We start from the raw sequence: 19,175 nt of genomic DNA on the forward strand, positions 1-19,175 counted from the left end.
CTGTAAAGGAAAAAAAATTACTATTAAAAAATTACCCAGTGCTTATCTATGAGCTGGATGGAAGCCTCCCCTTGTTAGCGGGGCAGGTTCCAGCCCTGCCTAAGTGCCACACACTCCATGTTTCCTGGTGTGCTCCAGATCAGCTGGGACCTAATGCAGCAGTGCCAGGCACCCTCTGGTTGGTGCCACTGAGCTTCAAGTTTCTGACAACCACTGGTGGTGAAACCCCAAAATAACTGGGTTCTGTGCATCCGCCCCCAAATCACACTGGCTTCAGAGCAGTTTTGGCTTTAAACTCCAAAAGTTTCATCCTAAGAGCTCAGTATTTTATTTATTATTTACTTTATTCTAACCACAGCTCACCTGGTTTTCTGAAGGAGATAGAAGAACATGTACAACTTGCTTTTCAAATACGTTGGCTCATCTGCGTTCAGAAAAGCAACAGAGATGCTCCCAGTGGTGCCCCCATGCCCTTAAAAGAAAACAGCCACCGAAAATTGAACGCTCATCTCCTTCCAGAAGGCCAAGAACTTCCAAAGATCTGATCTGCCAGCAGAGGACATTCCCTCACCAATACTGGACGCACACCACAGGCCTCACCATCAGCTAATGCAGTTTATTTCACCACTGAGCAAACTATGCAGGCAACCTGAGCAGTTCCACGTGCAAAGCTAGGGCGCTGCTGAGCACACTGAAGCAGACCTGCTGAGCTGGCCTCAGCCACTGCAGGAATTTAAAACAGACATCAGCCATCAGCACAGCCCCACACACTCACAGCAGATTTACGCAGCGTGCAGCAGCCGTATACAACACCGCTCCCGCTGCAGCACACATCTGTACAACGACGTGCGCTCTCAAAGCGCCGTGACATATGTTAAATACAGCCACAAGTGAGCTGCGAGCAGAGAGCCATGAATAACCGTATTGATTGCAGTAAAGAAAACCTGAGTGCCCTCAGAGTGGAGACACTTTCTGATGAAATTCTTTCCATTCGGTAAAGACACAGACATTGTCTTACACCCTTCCACGCACCAAACAATAAAACAGAACTCCAAGTGGTCCTGTTGGGAGTGAACTACAGCCACTGTCTACAGAGCTGAACAGCAGCCAGGCCTGGAGCTGACCTGGATTCTGCTCAAGGATCAGGAGTTGGAAATCTTAAATTTAACTCGATATGGATTTTCTTGATAAGATTTCTCGAGTGTTTTCTACACTTTGCATTTTTAAGGCATCACAAATCCCACCATGCACCCACTGTGCACATACACCTCTTAGCAAGTACATTATGTTGGGATATCTCATAGCCAGTGTGACAGAATGAAAGATGACAGCAATGGCAGAAGGTGACAGCAAGGGCGTGTGTCCTCTGTCCTCCGGTCACTGAAACCCTGCACAGAGCTCTCACACACCCACATGTGCCAGGTGTGCAGCAAAGCATCATCTTCCAGTGCACTGAGCACCAGCACTGCAACCTGTAGGACTCCCTGCAAGGCTCACTCCATTGCCTCTGATCGCAACAGCTATTACTTTATGCAAGAACAATGAATTCTTGAGAACAATAGTATTTGTCAACAACTATTGGGAAACTTCCCCTAGAAAATACTGGGCCTCAAGTGGGGGGCACACGCAGCTCCTGGAAGCCAGCACTTGGCTTGGAAGCTCCCCGCCCTGCTCTCCCACAGGCTGTGGGATCACACACACACGCTCAGCTATTCTGTGCAGGCATATGAACCTTTGCACTTGGGTGCTGAAGGAAAGATCTATCCTTGATGTAAAATCAATCACAGAGCAGGGTGACTTCAGAGCAAACCTGCAGGAGCATGGAAAGACAGCACTAATTCTTTCTGTAAATGTGAAAGAGCTGCACAAAGCATGTGCCTGAGGCGTTGTCTGAAGGCACCCAACGTGAGCTCCCCATCTGAGAATGTTATGCAACAGCATTCAACTGAAAAAATGTTTCCTTCCATTTTTTCTTGGAATTGGTGTTCAAAACCACAGCACTTCTTAGAGATTGTTATCAGAGCTCCTAAATTTATCTTCCCAAGTAGGATGACTTCTGGTAAATCAATCAAAGCAGTAATAGAAAGCGTTTGACAAGTCAATGGATGATCAGAAATCAAAAGGAACAACAGCTCAGCATCAAAATGTCACACAAGTGACTTTATTTTCTCAGAATAACAGACCCACAAGACAGCTCCGTCTGACAAGGCTGACCACTGCTGCCAGCACCCTTCCAACAGCATCGTGCTGCCCAGCTCTTGGCCCTAAAACACACACTTGGCCAGGTGGTGTCTGCATGTCACCATGCTCAAGAGGAGCAGCACAGGTGACCCATAACACCCAGTACAGCCAGGAAACGGTGTGCTGAATGAATTCTCCATAAATGTGTTTACAAGCAGGATGAGAGAGAGCTTTGAAGATAATCCAGTAGAAGCATCCAAAGGTAAAGCATACATCAGGAGCTGTCAGGCAACAACAAAGTTCTGAGAAAGTCTTACAGAAACTTGCAAAAAAAAAAAAAAAAGAAGTTCCCATAAAGAAGCAGCAGCTTCCATCTGATGAGAGCTTCAAGGAAATCCTGGGATCAATTACATTAAACCCAAAAAACAGGGAGTACGTTTTGCTCAATTATTTAGACTCATACACACCAGAAAAAAAACAAACTAAAAACAGAAAAGAAAACCAACCTTTGAAATCTGCATAATGCTTCAGCTAAATATTTCGTTAATAACATACTGAGCTCCCTCAAGTTAAACACAACCTTATGCACAAGCCTGACTTCAAATCCAAAGCACATCCACAGCCAGGTTCCAGCTTGTTTATGTTGGTTTATGACACTGCCCACCACTACCATAATACAAAGGCCCCCAAATGCCTCTGCTGTCAGTGGGGCCTCTCTGTGCTAAACAGAGAACCAGCATTTCTGCTTCAAAGCAAACTAACAAGCTCTGCAGAGACAAAAGGCTGAATGCAGAGCATGACAGCGGCCCTGAGGGCAGCCGAGGCCACCAGAAAGGTTAGGATGAGTAAAACTTACAGCTCCTGCTCCCAGCACCCTGCACCCTCTGCAGAGTCCAGAGATCTCCCAGCACAGCCTGATCCTTCCTCTCTCTGCCAGCAACAAAACACAGCATCTTCTGAACTCAGCATGAGGTATGGGGAAGAGTCAATGAGAGCGGCCACATGCACTGCACAGGGCAACAGTCACCTGCATGCAGCCTCCCTCGCACGGAGGAAGTGCAAAGCTCACCCCTCTGCGAGAAACCCTCCATGAAGATGACCCACGTGGAATCTCAGCAGAGTGAAGTTTCTGCAGAGGTGCACTTCACTCGAGGGCCTGAGCCACAGCTTTTAACATGAACCTAAAATTACTGGAAGAACACCGAGATCTATGGTATGCACTACTGACACTTTAGATCAAAGGATAATCCAAGCTATGAATTAATTTGAAGTTAGAGAGCTACTATCTTCACAAAGTATTAATTTCTCCATCTTCAGCACACCTGTCCTACTTTATCACGAATTCTAATCGATGCAGTACATAGCCCTACTCTTAGGTACAACATTTATGAATTTCTAAATCATCTGGAAAGACTGCACCAGCTGTAAGCTGGCAGCAAAAGCTATCAACACAGTGAATATACACTGTGTCCAGTGGTAGTGTCTGAAAAACTGCCAGGTACCAAAGGTAAACTAACAAGGACAGCACTTTGCTACGTCACCTTGCACTCCTCCAGGTTGATTACAGGACCTCATTTGAGGTTTACTCTAATGCACTTGGGAGAAAAGGTACAGAAACGGACAAGAAATGGGTAGGATCCCACTGACACCCTCATCAGTGGAGATCACAAATAAGTAACAAAATATTACACCCCCACGCTGTTAAAAAGCTCACAGATTATCAACATTTCCTTTAGGTAAGGACAGGCTACTTTCCAAATCTCTTACTATTCTTTCTGATCCAGCCACACATAATTTGTGCTAAGGACGCACTTTATCATGTTGCAAATATGAACGGTTTACTTAGCTGTTGTTACAGTCCCCACAAAGAACAGCTACAATGAGAAAAAAATAAATAAAAAGTAGCAGACCACTTCTTATCTTGAGTAAGAGAATTTAAGCACGTTTATTTAAACAATAACAACAAAATGAAACTGAAAGCTTTGCACAGCTTTAACCTGAAGCCAAACACGACAAGAGCTTCTGGATGCACTGCAGAAGACTTCAGAGTAACAACACTGCTAAGAACCAAGAGTCAGTCTGCAAACAGCACAACACAGCACGCAGCCCATGCTCCCCAGCCACCAGGACTTGGACAAACACACATCTTACCCGTGTACCTAAGTCCTTTTACACTGATATTTGCTCTGGATCGATCAAGTGTTCTTGTCTTCCCTCAACCAACACCACCCACTGGAGCCCCATAGAATCCTCACCAACCATTAGCAAAGGCCCCAAACCCAGGTGAGCTGCACTGCACTCCGCCTTCCTGCTGCAGGTGTGTCCCTCATGGCTTTGGAGCAGGCCACAAGAAACGTGCACGAGTGTGTACACCTATATATATATATATATATATATGCATATATACATATATTTGTGTAAGGCTGGCTGATTCCTCTGTAAATATGGCATAGGGAAAACCATTTATTCTAGACATATTTACTTATGGCATATTTGGGACAAGTGTCTTTCATAGGCAGGGAGGGACAAAAATAATCAAGTGTTCCACATTGACAGGAGAGCCCTAACCACTAGCTCAGCATGTCCTTTTACCTGCTATTGTATAAACGTTGCATCATGCCGTACTGCTTCAAATAAGAGCAGAATTTGTAATGCCTCTTTGGCAACAAGCATCAGTACTGATCTTGATTTTGAGTATGAAACATCAACCCTAAGTCTGGACAACAAACGAAGTGGTTCAAGGCTGTGGATGATGTGACTGCAGCCCATCACTGACTCGTGGGTCCCACAGCTGCATCAGGAGTTTCTAACATGGAGGATAAATGTCAGAGCAAATGCTAAGCCACAAGGCGAAAGCTTCTCTGCTATAAGAGTGGATTCTGCCACCAGTTCCACAGGGTAGAGAAATCATACTGGACACTTCACGGCATGGGAAAGTGAAACTCCTAGTGTTAATTCAACTCTAAGTGGCACTGAGAAAGCAGAAAACATTCTACAGTTAATAATGTATGCAGACTATACAATTAAGTGGCTATTTCAAGAACAGTTTGGAGCTTTCCCACGTACTGTGCTGTACATCCCTTGCAGAACACAATCCACAGTGCTTCTTGAGAAGATGCAAACCCATACAAAGCAGTCATCTATTGTATTTTAATTTTTTTACCATTCTACTTATATAACAAATGCTCCATACCCTGTTTCCAGGAGCAATTTTAACATCAATATAAACAACTATCAGCCTTCTCCTGTTGCTGGTATTGAAGAGCAACACAGAAAGATGCTTCTCATAAAGCAGCTGCTACATAAGCATCGCAAAGAAGTAATTCCCACAGAAATGGGAAAACAAAAGTATGTATTTTACCCTGCTACTTTTCAGAAAGTTCACTTGGACTCTTTATAGCCTCAGAAGCATGCTCATCCCTTCCAATCTGGCTTTCTGACTGAATAAGAGAATATAAACTCAGCTGCTATTTCCTTAAGTGTATTATTTAGGACCCGAGGCCTCAGACATAGCCACTTAGATACATTTTCCCCCAGACATCGTTATTATCCAACATTAATTTTTAACTGATCACGTTTACATTCCTGCTTACCATGGCTTCAAACAGACTTCTGAAGGCACTTTCTACTTCAGGACACAAACCCACATCAGAGCAGAAAATTGTGACAAATTCCCCTGTGCTGTTCTCACACGGTCCCTTGGTTCAGTGAGGGCCTCTGAGTTGTGCACAAGATCTGTGCTGCCTTTTTGCACAGCTGTGGTGTGAAAACATCATCAATGCGAAATGGATGCAAACAAGGAATGACACACAACAAAAGATCCCATGTAAAGGCATTACAGAGTGCTTGCAAAAATGGCCTCACAGCTGTCATCCAGAGAGGAAACCTCAGTAACACATCAGATAGAGATGGGAAAAATGACATTTTTACTTAGATTTGAAGCAAGTAAAGTACAACAAGCTAAGTTATGTGAGGGATGAAAACACTAGTTTGAAAGGGCATCTGAACAGCATGATTAAAAACAAACTCTTCAAAGAATAACGTAAACTGAACCATGGATACATGAAGACTTCTAAGATCACTGAGTCCACCCAATGTACCCAGATGGGTCACACCACAGAGCATCACTGCATATGGGGCCACATCACTCCCATGGTGACCCAGTATGAAATAAACTGCATCTTAAACTCACACCTCCACTTATTGCTCTCCCACATCAAGTCCTTACTCACAATACTGAATACCCAGAAGAACTATGGGTCCTATACCTAGAAGGACTCACATAAGGAGTGAGGTATTGCCAAGGTCCCTGGCAGCACAAACAGAAGGCGCATGCCAGAAACATGCTGCCAGAGGTGACATGCTATGCGCTAGTTACAAAGGCACTCAGAATATGCAAGAAGTGCACAGTGTGTATTTCTACACCAATTGCTTTTTCTACTGATCAAAGCAGATCTCTCTCTGCAAAGAGGGGACCAAACTGCATTGCTCAAGCACTTAAAACAAGGAATGATCTCTGCTCTGAAAAGGAAGGAACAGACGCAGAGATGCACATCAGTGAGAATAAAGGATTAAAGGGAGAGCAGGAAAACCTCATCCCTGGAAAGCAAAAAGGTGCCAGCAGTGAAACATCACAGCTTTGGGCAAGAGAATACGTCCCCAGGCAGAGGTGGAACCTGAGCAGAAAGTGGATCCCTGTGCAGGGATGTGCTGTCCCACGGCACTGGGCACATCCCTGGCACCAGGCAGCTGCAGCTCCATCCGCCAGCATCCCTGGTACACATCCAACCATATCCAGTGCTCAGCAGCACTGTCTAGTTGCTCACACATGGGCCCTGGGGAGCAGCCATGCCACAGTGCTGAGTTGAGCATTTCCATGCGCTGCTGCCTCAGGCAGTGGAAGAGATGTAGCAGCGAGCTCAGCCCGACGTGAGGATCAGGAGGGAGGTTTTTGGCAAAAAAATGAAAAAAAGAGACAAGAGACAGCATGATGAGAACACCAAGGAAAGTCAGGAGTTAAGAGAGCAGTAATACACACCAGCTGCTCTGAGGCAGTGACATCCCGTGATCCACAAGCCAGGTGACTGAAGTTGCCTTTTAACAGAAACTCCTACTTCTAAAAATCCCTGAAACATGTACATACTAAAATAATTACTGTTACATAAGCCCTAGTGCACACAAGCCAAGAAAAGATTTTTCTTTAAACAATAGCAAATTCAGCACTGACAGGAAGAGTACAAGCAGCCAGATTTCCCAAGCTGGCTGTGCAGCCTGACCACACACTGCTGCACAAACACGCCATTCCCTCGGCTGAAGCACAGAGCTGCTCGGGGACCGAGTACCTCGGAAGCCCCCATCCCTGGGGCACAGCACCACTGTGTCCCACCTGCACTGCAGAACTGGGCAGGATTCTGGTCTCACTTGGTGACAGCCAAGCCGCTGCTCCCAGGACAGCAGAACAGCCACCATGTGCCCAGTCCATGTCCCTGGAGCCAGGCACAACCTCAGCACCACAGCATCCTCACCAACTTACACCTATGGAAAGCAGCTTTTGGCAATCAATTAAATGGTTAATGAACTGTGAACATGCAAAGTATTCTTCAGCAAGCCCATTCAACCCTGCAGGAAGTTTTCTTGAGTAATGCCCACACTGTCTGGTCCCCAGCTCTGTGCGCACACAACCTGCAGCTGACCAATGCCTTTATGGTGTACTGCCAGCGAGGAAACATCTGTGTTTGTTTTGTTTACAGCATTGAGGATAACAGTTCCTTCTCCAGGACTTAGCACCCACAATTCATCAGCTATAATGCACCAAGATTTTGTTTTCTTCCCCTGGATAAGATGTTTAGCCACATAAGAGACAAGCAGGTAATCCAAGACAGCCATCACAGCCTCACCATGTTAAGGTCACTCCTGACCAATCACACAATGGAGCGATGGCATCAGTGGACAAAGGGAAGACAACTTACATCATCTGTTTGGAACTGTGCAAGGCCTTTAACATGGTCCAACACCACATCCTTATCTCTAAATTGAAGAGAGAGAGATTTGAAGGGTGGAAAATTTGGTGGGTAAGGAATTGGTTGGAAGGTCGCAGCCAGAGGGCTGTGGTCAATGGCTCTATGTCCAGGTGGAGGCTGGTAACAAGCAGTTTCCCGCAGGTCTGTCTTGAGACCTGTACTCTTTAATGTCTTTATCAGTGACATAGAGATTGTGTGCACCCTCAGCATGTTTGCTGATGACACCAAGCTGAGTGGTGCAATTGATATGGCAGAAGGAAGGGATGCCATCCAGAGAGTCCTTGGTAAACTCGGAAGGTGGGGCCTTATGAACCTAGTGAGGTAGAACAAAGAACAAAGTAAAGTGCTTTCCACTTGGTTCAAGGGTAATCCCAGATATGCATACACACAGAGAACTCCTTGAGAGCCACTCGTAGTGCCTCACACCTCCTGCTTGGCCACAGGAACCCATGGCAGCCTCGCACTCTGCATCCCCACAGCACAGCCACTAGCCCTGCCCTGCCCTCCTGCATCCCCAGGGCTGCTCTGCTCCCCAGCAGTGCTGGCATGATATGCACACATATCAGCTACAGCGCAGTCCTTCAGCATAAGTGTCTGTGGTTTGCCCTAACCTTGACCGACACATACGATTAATTTGGATATCTCCTTAAGTAGGGATCAATACACTAAATCAAACTCTAACGCCAGATAACTTGAAGACAAAGTAGGCATTTTAAACCCACTCAGAAACTCCACTCACCTCTTACAAAGCTGACCCAATTCAGCGCACCAGCAAACCTTTACAGAAGTATACTACTTCCTAAAAGAAGGCTGAAAGTATGAGAGGTGAAGCATAATACAGTACAGATGGATGTAACATACCTTCCACCAAAATAGTACTACTCTGCATCAAGCATAACACACACCTGAGCGCCTCCCTCCTGCATGAGGATCTTCAGTAATTCTGCATCATATGAAATCATTAACATAGCATGATTTGAAAGAGAACCAACAGGCCAGCAGGATACTAAAGGGCTTCAGGAAAAATCCCAAATTACAAGTTTCAGCATCCCTAAAACCACTAAAAACAGAAAGCAACCATCACGGAATCCCACTGCAGCCAGGAGGAACCCAGCCAGGCCGGTCTCCTGCCCTCAGCTTCCACACAGAACAGGAAGATGTGGAAAGCTGAAAGAATTTTATACAATGCTTTCATTTAAACTTACTGCCTAATACAATGAATCACATCAGTCTGATATCAGCTTTAGGCTTTATGGAACCAGTACTTATAAAGTCCACATAAAGAAGAGTTCCTACCAAATAAATGGTATATATATTATGGAGCACTTTAGGACAACTGAAACACCTTTATTTTAAAATCCATCTGAATTCAACAACTCAAATGAATATATAGAGCCTACATAAAAAAAAATAAACCCTATCATGGTCATATTGACATGACTCCTCTTGCATTATTTCACTCCCCATCTGCACTCCAGCTCCTAACGAGGACACTCAGTGGCTAAACAGTGAAAAAAGTAAAATAAACTAACCAACTACTTCACTAATGAGATTTTTTTGAATTACTGAAGCACCTCTACCATCCCAACCATAGCAACAGGCCCAAACACGTGGGGATATGCAGATGCTGCAGAAGTTTTATTTTCAACAAACAGGAAGCAGTCAGAGCAGGCAGCCACAAGTCAGGAAGCGAAAGCTCACAGACAGCAGCAAGCCGGGAAAACAAACCCCAACAAACTCATTCAGCAGAAGACAAACACGCTTCCATAACAAAGCTCCTGATTACCAAGTAGCTAACAGAGATCCGCAGTGCTTCACTTCCCAACGATGGGAATCCATCTCTGAAGGAACTGTGCTGCCACCAGCACTGCCCGGCTGAGCCATGACGGTTCCAGCAGCAGACAAACTGCTCTGGCTGCAGGGGGAAGTCAGCACACAGCACTGGGTTAAAAATAACAACATGAAATGGAAGTTTGCTAACGAGCAAAACAACACCTTGCTCCTTGGCTGCAGTTGCCTTCCAACCACCAAACAAGTTTGTTGAGGTGGCAGAGTTCAAATCAAAGTCTGTAGAAGTCTCATAATTCAACTAGAAACAAAACCCAGAAGTTAATTAAAACCAGGACAGCATGAAATTTGAGGGCTTACTTTCACTTATCCAAGCATCAAACTTCCTGCAAACTGAAAGCACCTCTGGCACTGCCTGTGGCCACCAAACACTCATTAGAAAACCAGTGACGCTTCAAAGCAGCCCAAGTCCCCAGCAGCTGCAGAGATGCTTGTACTGCCCCAACACATGCTCCTGAAGAACCAGCTGAGCTGCCAGACCCCAGCTTCCCTCTGCTAGCAGGCACTCACGAGGAAGCGTGTGATGCGAGAACTGCCTCATGTTCACCCTCAGCTAAAAAGTGAAGAATCCCGAGGGACTCAAACTGCAAAATGAAATACCCTCATGGTAACACCAGCCAGCATGAGCCAGCTGCTCAGTCTGACAGATCAGTGACAGCACTGCAACGGACCAAAAGGAACTGCTGGGAGAAAGTCTAAGGCTGGATTTTCACGTGCCAAACTTCTTGCGAGTCAAATGCCCACAGAGCACTTCTTGCTTCCGCATTTGCTGTATGAAGACAAGCACTTATCTTCCACCTGAAATATACTTAGGTCAGACTCTGCCACGGTGAATATGCACAGAAGGCCACAGACCCCACGGCACACCCAGATCCAGAAGTTCTGCAGCTCCACTCAAGCAGCAGGAAATAAGCAACACTGCTGCTTAGGCTTCCAGGGACACAAAAAACAGCTTGAGAAGAAAACAAAGAGAAAAATGCCATATTTGCAACTGTGGGGCTCGGGGGCAGGAAGTCTCTGTTTACAACCTGGAAAATAAGGAGATCCGAAACTGTCTTTTTCTAATAAATACTTGTTAATCATTTGCACTCCCTCAGCACAGAGGGTCAGGCAGTGGCAGCCCAGTTAGTGTAAATGTTTAATGTTGAATTGGATTAGAGAGGCATGGGGCAGTGCCACCATGGCTGCGGTGCCACCAGCACAGACCCCTCTCAGCAGCAGTGATACTGCCAGGGCCTGAACCATACTCGTTGGTGCAAGAGCCATAACCTTGTTCAAAGTCACAGGCACAACACAGCACGCTGTGCTAACAGCAGAAAGCCAGTCGGAGCTTATTGCAGCATTTTATCAGGGTGATGTTGTGATCAAGGCAGGCTATGGTGTTTCACATCCCCACTACCAGCAGCTCAGGCGGGGGATGAGGATCAGCACTGCAGCACAGCCCACATCCCAGTGTCCTCAGCCACGTGCTCTGAGCCCAGCAGGCAATATCCAACCACACGCAGCGAGAATTTCACAGCCCTGCTCCCCTCACCCCCCACTCAGCTGCTCAGTCTAAGAGCCAGCTACAGTTATAATTATCGTCGTAATTATTATTTTAATAGGAATCAATGACTTATCAAAATATTACACTGAAGGCTGGTACATCATCTCCTGTAAGGCTGCCAAGGAGCAAGTGAGCTCCTTGCCGATGTGTCGCTCCACGCACGCCCCGAGCACACTGCACCTCCGAGTTTCTATTTATGCAGCGAGTGACTAAACTCAGTCCTAGGGAGCGCCAAGATGTAAGCAATTTGAGGCACAGTCACTGTGCAAAGTATTATTACTGCCCTGGTATACACACTAACAGCTTTGTTTACTACACTGACTCCTCTTCAGCTTGTTTGCTCGGCTTTCAGGTACCGCACGCCGAGCTGCTGAAGCTGAGTGCCCTCGGGTACAGACTGCAGTGCCTGTGTCAGCCTCCACAGAAAGGTCTCTGTGTAAACAAGCCTGTGGGCATCCGAGTCAACGTAATTAGGGGCCTACATACAGACCACCTCCACCTACCCAAATCTGGTCCTCTGCAGGCAACAAGCTGCTGCTTTCCATGAGTGGCATCGCCACCAGCATATCCACACTTGCTAGAGGGTTCAGGATGACCGATGCAGCACCCTGCTAATGCCTCCCTCACATAGAGGCTCAGTTTAAATGACCCTAATTAGCAGACAGCCACTTAGCTAGTTAAGGCTCCAGGTACACTGAGGGCAAAACCCCCTGGCTACAGCTAGCCAACAGCCAGCAGCTGTGGGGCTCCCCACGCCACACAGGCAGCCGTCCCCCACAAACCCTAGGACACAGGGAGAGGAGCCTCCACACATCCCTGGCACACGGCTGCTCGCTCTGCAGGAACTAAAAGCTTGCCAGGGAAATGTCATTTTTCAGGTTTGTCTGTTCATTTCTCAAGTAAGGGTCAATGAGCTGGATATAATTTCAGGGAACTTGCTTCACTGTAGTCAATACAGCCACGACCTTCAATGCTTTTTCTTTTAAAATAACATGTTTTAACTGAACCATGTGTCCTCCTCAATCAAAGAGTGCAATTATAAGGAACAAAGCTAACTACAAACAGGCCAGGCTTTAACAGCAAAACCAAAGACCATTCAGAAATTCAGGGAGCATGAAATTCAGAACTCAGCATTAGGAAAAGTCAGTGAATGCCATCAACTGTAAGAAAAATGCTCAGACTGCATCAACATAACTGAACCAAAAAGTACATCTGAAGGACAAGCGAAGGCTGCAGCACGAAGGAAAAATGAGTGCCCATGACTCATCCAACCAAATCCAAGTTAAATTGAACTTTGCAGTCTCATTTGGCTTTGTAGAATTGTTTTAAATAAACACTGCACTTACTAATGCTCTCTAATAATATAAGTGAGCAGCAGTGGGGGCAGCCACGTGAGATCAAAATACGTGGGAAGCATTGGAGGCCCAACCACGCTCCAGTATGAAAGCTTTCTCAGCTTTTTTTTTTTTTAAACACTGAACTGACAGTAATGGCGATGTTTAATTTCATTGCCACAAACAACAACAAAAAAAATGGTCCTTGGAGGAATTCTCTCATCATCTCCAAAAATAAGGGGTCATACGACTTAGGCATACCAACTCTTTTGGTACCTGGCAATAAAAAAGAGCTCAGCCAGGTCACACCATGCAGAATTTCTTGCAGCTCCTACATCCACCAGGTTACAAAGCTTTCTTTGGTTTCTTACTTTCTAGACCACATCCAATCTGAAGAAAGCCTTCAGCCCTCTGCCTAATGCATCACTGAGGAGTGGCTCAAGGCACTCAGATGTCCCCATGGCACTGACAGAATTTTTGCTTCCAAGTAAAGTCTGGAAATCTCCTTTACCTGCAGGGGCACAGCTGGGCAGCCCATTTGCAGCAGCAGCCTCTTGCTGATTTCATTCCTCATTCTACCCCACTGATGAACCCTTCAACTCATCCTACCCCCATGCTGTGCAATGCCAAGCACAGAGCAAATCCAGGCACTCCATAGAAGCCGTGTGCTGAGCAGGTAGGTGACAGCAGCACCACAGCAGTGACACTCGTGGCTCATTTGGGCATTACTAGCTCTAGCTGCCATCCAGCCTGCAAGCTCCTCCAGGCAGGGACCCTTCCTTACATAGGTCTGTAAAACTTCTAGTGCCCAGATGGTACCACACAAATGAATAATAATTATATTTCCATGTAGACCATTATTGTGCCTAATGTAAACTACTTTCACTGATCCAAGAGGAAATCATTTTCTCATTCTGAAATGAAAAGAGAGTGTAAAAATAATGATTACTTGTTTGATGCTATTATTATAATGATAATTACATTTGTGGGTCCAGAATCCTCAGCTGGTGTGCTGAGTTCAGTGCAGCCATACCAACCAATGGCAGCTGGTAAGCTGGACCCAGTCTTAGCTGAGCACCTCCAACTATTTCACAAGGACTGATTACTTCAGCCCACAACACTTCTTTGAAAAATGGGAAGTCCACCAAACTCACTTTGCAGACTGCAGTGCAGAGCAGCAGATCTGGTGTTGGAAGGGATGGATCCCTGCGAGGCACAGCAAGTCTCCAGGCAGAACTGCCATGGTCTCCCCAGCTCATTTGCAGAGATTCAGGTCTGGAGAGAGCTCAATTGCCTTCTGGAGGCACTCAGCTCTCTCCATTCATTAGCAGCCTGGTGTTTGTGAGCTTCAACCCAAGTCTAAGTGCTCAAAATGGGACAGCTGTGATAACTGGCACCAAACATGGAGGGGATAAAGGCAGAGCCTGCCACTGCTCAGCTTCTCTGGAGGAAAAAAAGCACACAGTTATCAGATCAGAGGACCAAGTCTGGACACTCAAGAACTGGAAAGCCCAAAATGAGTGGCTGCTTCTAGATACGTGGCTCTGAAGGCTTTGCTGCAGATGCCAAGAGGCTAGGGGAACACAACCAGGACTCCAACTTCATTCTCTGCTCTTACAGAGAACTCTCCCATCTGCCTCACATATGCTGACACCACAGCCCTAAAAGCACTCGGCTTCTGAAGGCAATGAGGGAGGATCACAGTACCAAAGTCTAAGAATCAGACTAGAACACTTGAGAACACTACTACTCGTCATGAGCTGTGCTACTACACACCCAAAGCCAGCTCCAATAGCAAGTTTTACACCCAAAACACATTTCACACACGTTGTTTCCAACAAGAACCCAGAGTGGGGAAGATGGACACTCAGCACACAAGCCCCAGTTTTCTCCAGGGTCTCCCCAAGAGCCAGAACACAGCTCCCTCTTCTGCTCCTGCTTCCACCCAAACCAGCCACCCGAATCAGGGGAGAAAACACCAGGCACCCAATGGCAAGTAAGTGGTCTGCAGAAAAGCTCTCTTTGATTCCAGTGATGTCCCAGACCTAATTTCAACACTGTAAAGAAAAAAAAAATCAGGCAGCATTTGATTAAGGATAATCCTAGAGGTTATATAATTTGACCACCTTTGTAAACTAAGCCGACTTCTTGCTTTCACTGTACTCCTGTCCCCTCAAACACTGATAAGATGCTGTATTGCTCATCAGGGACTTTCAACACAGAGGGAAAAAATATTTTGAAAAATACTTCTTTAGACAGCAGAAACTTACTGTGGGTAATGATACAACAACAGTTGATCTTCCCTTGCTAAAAAAAAAAAAGAAAATAATTATGCTTCTAATTCAAAGGGAACACCTGCAAAAACACATCATACAGCAGAAAAAAAAATCCACAACAAGAAAGCACACCAGTGGCCTGGCAGAGACTTCAGATGGCATAGCCAATTAACAGAGATCCACTTCATATACCTTCCCACATCCCACAGCAAGATCCTTAACGAGGCAACTGCTGCAGGAGTCCATCAGCCTGAGCCAGTTCTAGTACTCTTCTTAAATAATGCATACATTAGTTCTGTTACTGAAAAGATTTCTTTATTAACACGTGCCTTGCTAAGTGCTAAGACTGCAGAAATCATTATACAGCTCCTAGCTCCAGATGTATCACGTCCCCCCTTCCCATTATAAAATGATTAGCCACCTCCATTCTCCTTCCCCGTTGTTAGTGAAGTTGTACTGCTCCATGATTAAGGTCCTATTAGCAAGCAGAACAGTACTTAACATCCAAGTCAGTACTTCTCCCTAGAAATGTACCATTTTTAACCACCTCACAGCTCAATCCCATACTTTTAACTCTCAACCTAAGGCCCTTAGCTCAGCTGTTTTGCCAACACCCAGAGGCATACTGAAAGCAAGCAGGGCATGCCTCACCTTGCCCTGGGGGTGAACACATATGGAGCTCCCTTGCACCTTTCTTGCATTCAAAGCCAGAACGAGTGAGGCCACCTGTCTGCATTAACGAGGGGAAGATGAAGAGATAGGGATCACCTGTGTGATATAACATATGGAACCTAGTCAGTGATTGAAGCAGAAAGATTGAGTTAGAGGTGAAATAACAGGTTTAGCTTTATTCCTCCCATCAAAACCTTCCCCTCACACAAACACTAGTTCTCTGCATTTCCCAATTCCGACATTTCCAGCTACTGACAGTTGTATTCGGTACCCAGAGACAGCGTCATCCTGGAAGAAGCACGGCACTCCTTTAAAGCCAATCCCCAACATCTCAGCCTACAGAAGCGTTCCGAACCTACACCAGCAGCCAACAGCCACACCTCGCCGAGCCGCACAGCAGCAGCCGGCACCGTGCTCCGCAGGCAGGCGGTAACGCAGCGGTGCCGTGTGGCTCCGGGAGCCGGGACACAGCCCTGCAGCCGCCGGCAGCGACGTGCAGCCACAGCCGGGACAGCACGCAGCCCTGCCCGAGCCTGCCGTCACCTCCCCGTCACCTGCCGCGGGGATGCGCGTTCCTCCGCCCTCCCTTCGGGCTCCCAGCGCACAGCACCCACCGACAGCCCCTTCCAGCCCCCCAGGCAGGCTGTGCGAGCAAAGCGGCGACCTGCTGCTGAACCCTGCTTTTTCTGCTGGAGTGCTGCAGGAACAAAGCCCATGCAAAGGGTGCTCCGCAGCTGTGGAAATCACACGGGGTGGTAAGCACCCGCTGAAGTCACTGCTACAATTCATACTTCCTTAAAGATATCTATCACCTGATTTAATTAAACACAGAACAACTGCAGGAAACTGCCTATGAGTACTGAAAGCTGCAGACGCAGCCGGCCTGGGGATCCGGCCCCGGGAAGGTTTGCAGCTGCAGAATAGCTCCTTTCTAAATCATTTCTTCCTGCCAACTTGGCAACTCATGTTCAATTAGACTCAATGGCAACCTTTTAAAAATATATATATAATAATAATAACAACCAAAACACTACAGCAGGTGTTATTCCATTTTTCAAATGAGACTGCTCACTATGCGGACCTGATAGCATTTGACAAAATATCTAAATACCTCTTCAACATTTGCTTCAGAGAATTGCATTTCCTTTCCCACAGACACAAGTGACCAAGTCCTCACACTGTTCTCTGAAGCCTGACTCAAAAGAGTACTACACATAGGTCAGAGACAGAAAAATCAACATAAAAACACTGTAACCTCATACGGCAACTTTCGGACAGAAGCCGGAGAAAAGCTGCCTTCCCCACAACAGCGCCGTGCTCACACAGCCCACTCCTCCTGGCATGGCAAAGCAGCCTGACACACACCAACTACAGAAAGCCTGGTCTGAAAGGGATAACAACTTCACACAGGCATTGCATTTTAGATTTTAACATGGGAGCCAAGCACAAGGAAGAAAAAGATATCTTCCGCACTGATTCTGTATCATGCAATTCCACTAAACAGTTTCTGTACAAACTGAGCCCGAAACTGTAAGGTGGGCCTGCCTGGGAGGCAGACAGCACACACGGGGCCAGGTATGTACATACGTGCCATGAGCACTGCTGAGCGGGACCTGGCAGTGCTGGGAGCTGCACAAATCACATCCCACGTGCCAAAGGCTGGGTCTTACATATGGCTTTCAGAGCCTGAATAAGCAGCTCTAAGCTCAGAGCCACATCCCTGCATGCGGGTGAAGCAGAGCCACGAGTGCCATGAGGTTGTCTTAATGAAGCATCATCCCCTCTCAACACAGCACTTGCCTGCAGCACAGCTCCTGCGTGGCACTGCCAGCTGCAGCATGGTGTGCTACAGTACTGTCACTTACCGAGGGAACCAGGGGAGAACCCGCAAACTTTTTAATGTAAGTCTTCTACCAGGAACCCCCGTGCTCCATCCTTAGGTCTCTGCTCAAATCCATGTGCACACAGCAGTGAGGCACAGCTCCCAGATCCGGGCACCCAGAGCCCTCCATCCACACGGCCCCAGCAGAGGGAATGCTTCTCAACGCACTCAGCCGTGCACTAAGTGCCCGTCCCAGCACACCAGGCACAGTGCTGGGACACGTGCAGGGGGGCTCCCGAGGCGAGGAGCGGGGCTGGAGCCGGCCCTGCACACAGCCCTGCGGAGCACGGCTCCGGGCTAACAAGGGGAAGATAACAAAGGAGTGGATCGGGAGAGACGGACGGTAGGGATGGAGGAAAAATCGCCGGGTTCCAGTAGTTACACTTCCTAAAGCAATGCGTACCAACACACGAAGTCGCTCAGGGATAAGCACTGCACCGCGGCGCTCAGCATCAGCCCCGTCCCGCTCAACACCGACCCGCGCTGCGAACGCAAACCACACCACGGACAGAGCGCGGCTGCGCCCCGAACGGACAGCGCACAACTTCTGCCGGAACGCGGCGCGGATCGGGCGCTGCGCGGCCCCGGTTTGCGAAAGAAGAGAACGAAGAGACGGCGGGAGACGGAACCCTACGCGTTCGGAGGGCGACGGTGTTATTGCATTAAATCGCGTCGTCCGGAACCCACCGGGCCCGGCAGAGCCGGGGAGGGGGAGCGGCGCCCGCGCGGTTTCAAGGTATTAAAAAAAAAAAAAGGAGCGGGGAAACGAAAGGCGCCCGCAGCACGCGGCGAGCGGGCGGACCCGAGGCGAAGTTCGGGTGCGCCGCGCCCGCGGTCACCGCCGCTCCTCGGGCGGCACCGCCCCGCAACCCGACCGCGGCCCCGCGGAGCCCCCGCACGTACCATCGCCTTCCCGTGCACGGCGCCGGTCCCGCGGCGGTGCGGCTGCGCGCGGTGTTCGCCGCCGGCGGCGCCGCCGCGGTCCCGCTTCTCGCGGCCGGAGGCGCCGCGCTGCTCCTCGCCGGCGTCGAGGGAGGTGAAATTCCAGACGAGGAGGGTCTGCAGCAGCAGCACGGTGAGCGCCGCCACCAGCGCCGAGCGGGAGCGCCTCGCCAGCCGCCGGGCGCACGGAGCCGCCACCATCTTCGCCGCCGCCGCGCTGCCGAGAGCCGCCGCATCCGCCGCGGCGCGGAGTTTTCAGCCGGGCAGAGCCAGACGTCAGCAGCGGGAGGAGGGCGGGGGTGTGGGGGGAGGCGGAGGTGTGCGCGGCGCGTGGCGGCGCGGTGCCGGAGAAGCCGGCGGGAGGGGAGGGGGCGGCGGGCGCCGCGTCAGCCCGCGGCCGGGCGAGCCCCGAGAAGGGCGGGGGGGGGGGGGGGGGGCGGAGGAGGAAGAGGAAGGAGCGGGGTGGGCTGCGGC

At 48.3% G+C, this 19,175-nt stretch overlaps 1 protein-coding gene across 2 annotated transcripts in view; it reads right to left on the bottom strand.

Moving 5' to 3' along the window:
• XYLT1 (xylosyltransferase 1) overlaps positions 1 to 18,952 on the bottom strand; it is a 145,859-nt gene extending 126,907 nt beyond the window's left edge. For both annotated transcript variants that reach the window (XM_065732627.1, XM_065732626.1), the window contains exon 1: positions 18,663 to 18,952. In XM_065732627.1, the coding sequence (XP_065588699.1) occupies positions 18,663 to 18,902 (240 nt within the window). In that variant the 5' untranslated portion in view covers positions 18,903 to 18,952. The remainder of the gene's footprint in view (positions 1 to 18,662) is intronic.
• Positions 18,953 to 19,175: the final 223 nt, after the last annotated feature.

Source organism: Cyrtonyx montezumae, unplaced genomic scaffold (assembly GCF_038088225.1).
Source record: "Cyrtonyx montezumae isolate F1298 unplaced genomic scaffold, pur_monq_1.0 scaffold_16, whole genome shotgun sequence".
NCBI lineage: Eukaryota > Metazoa > Chordata > Aves > Galliformes > Odontophoridae > Cyrtonyx > Cyrtonyx montezumae.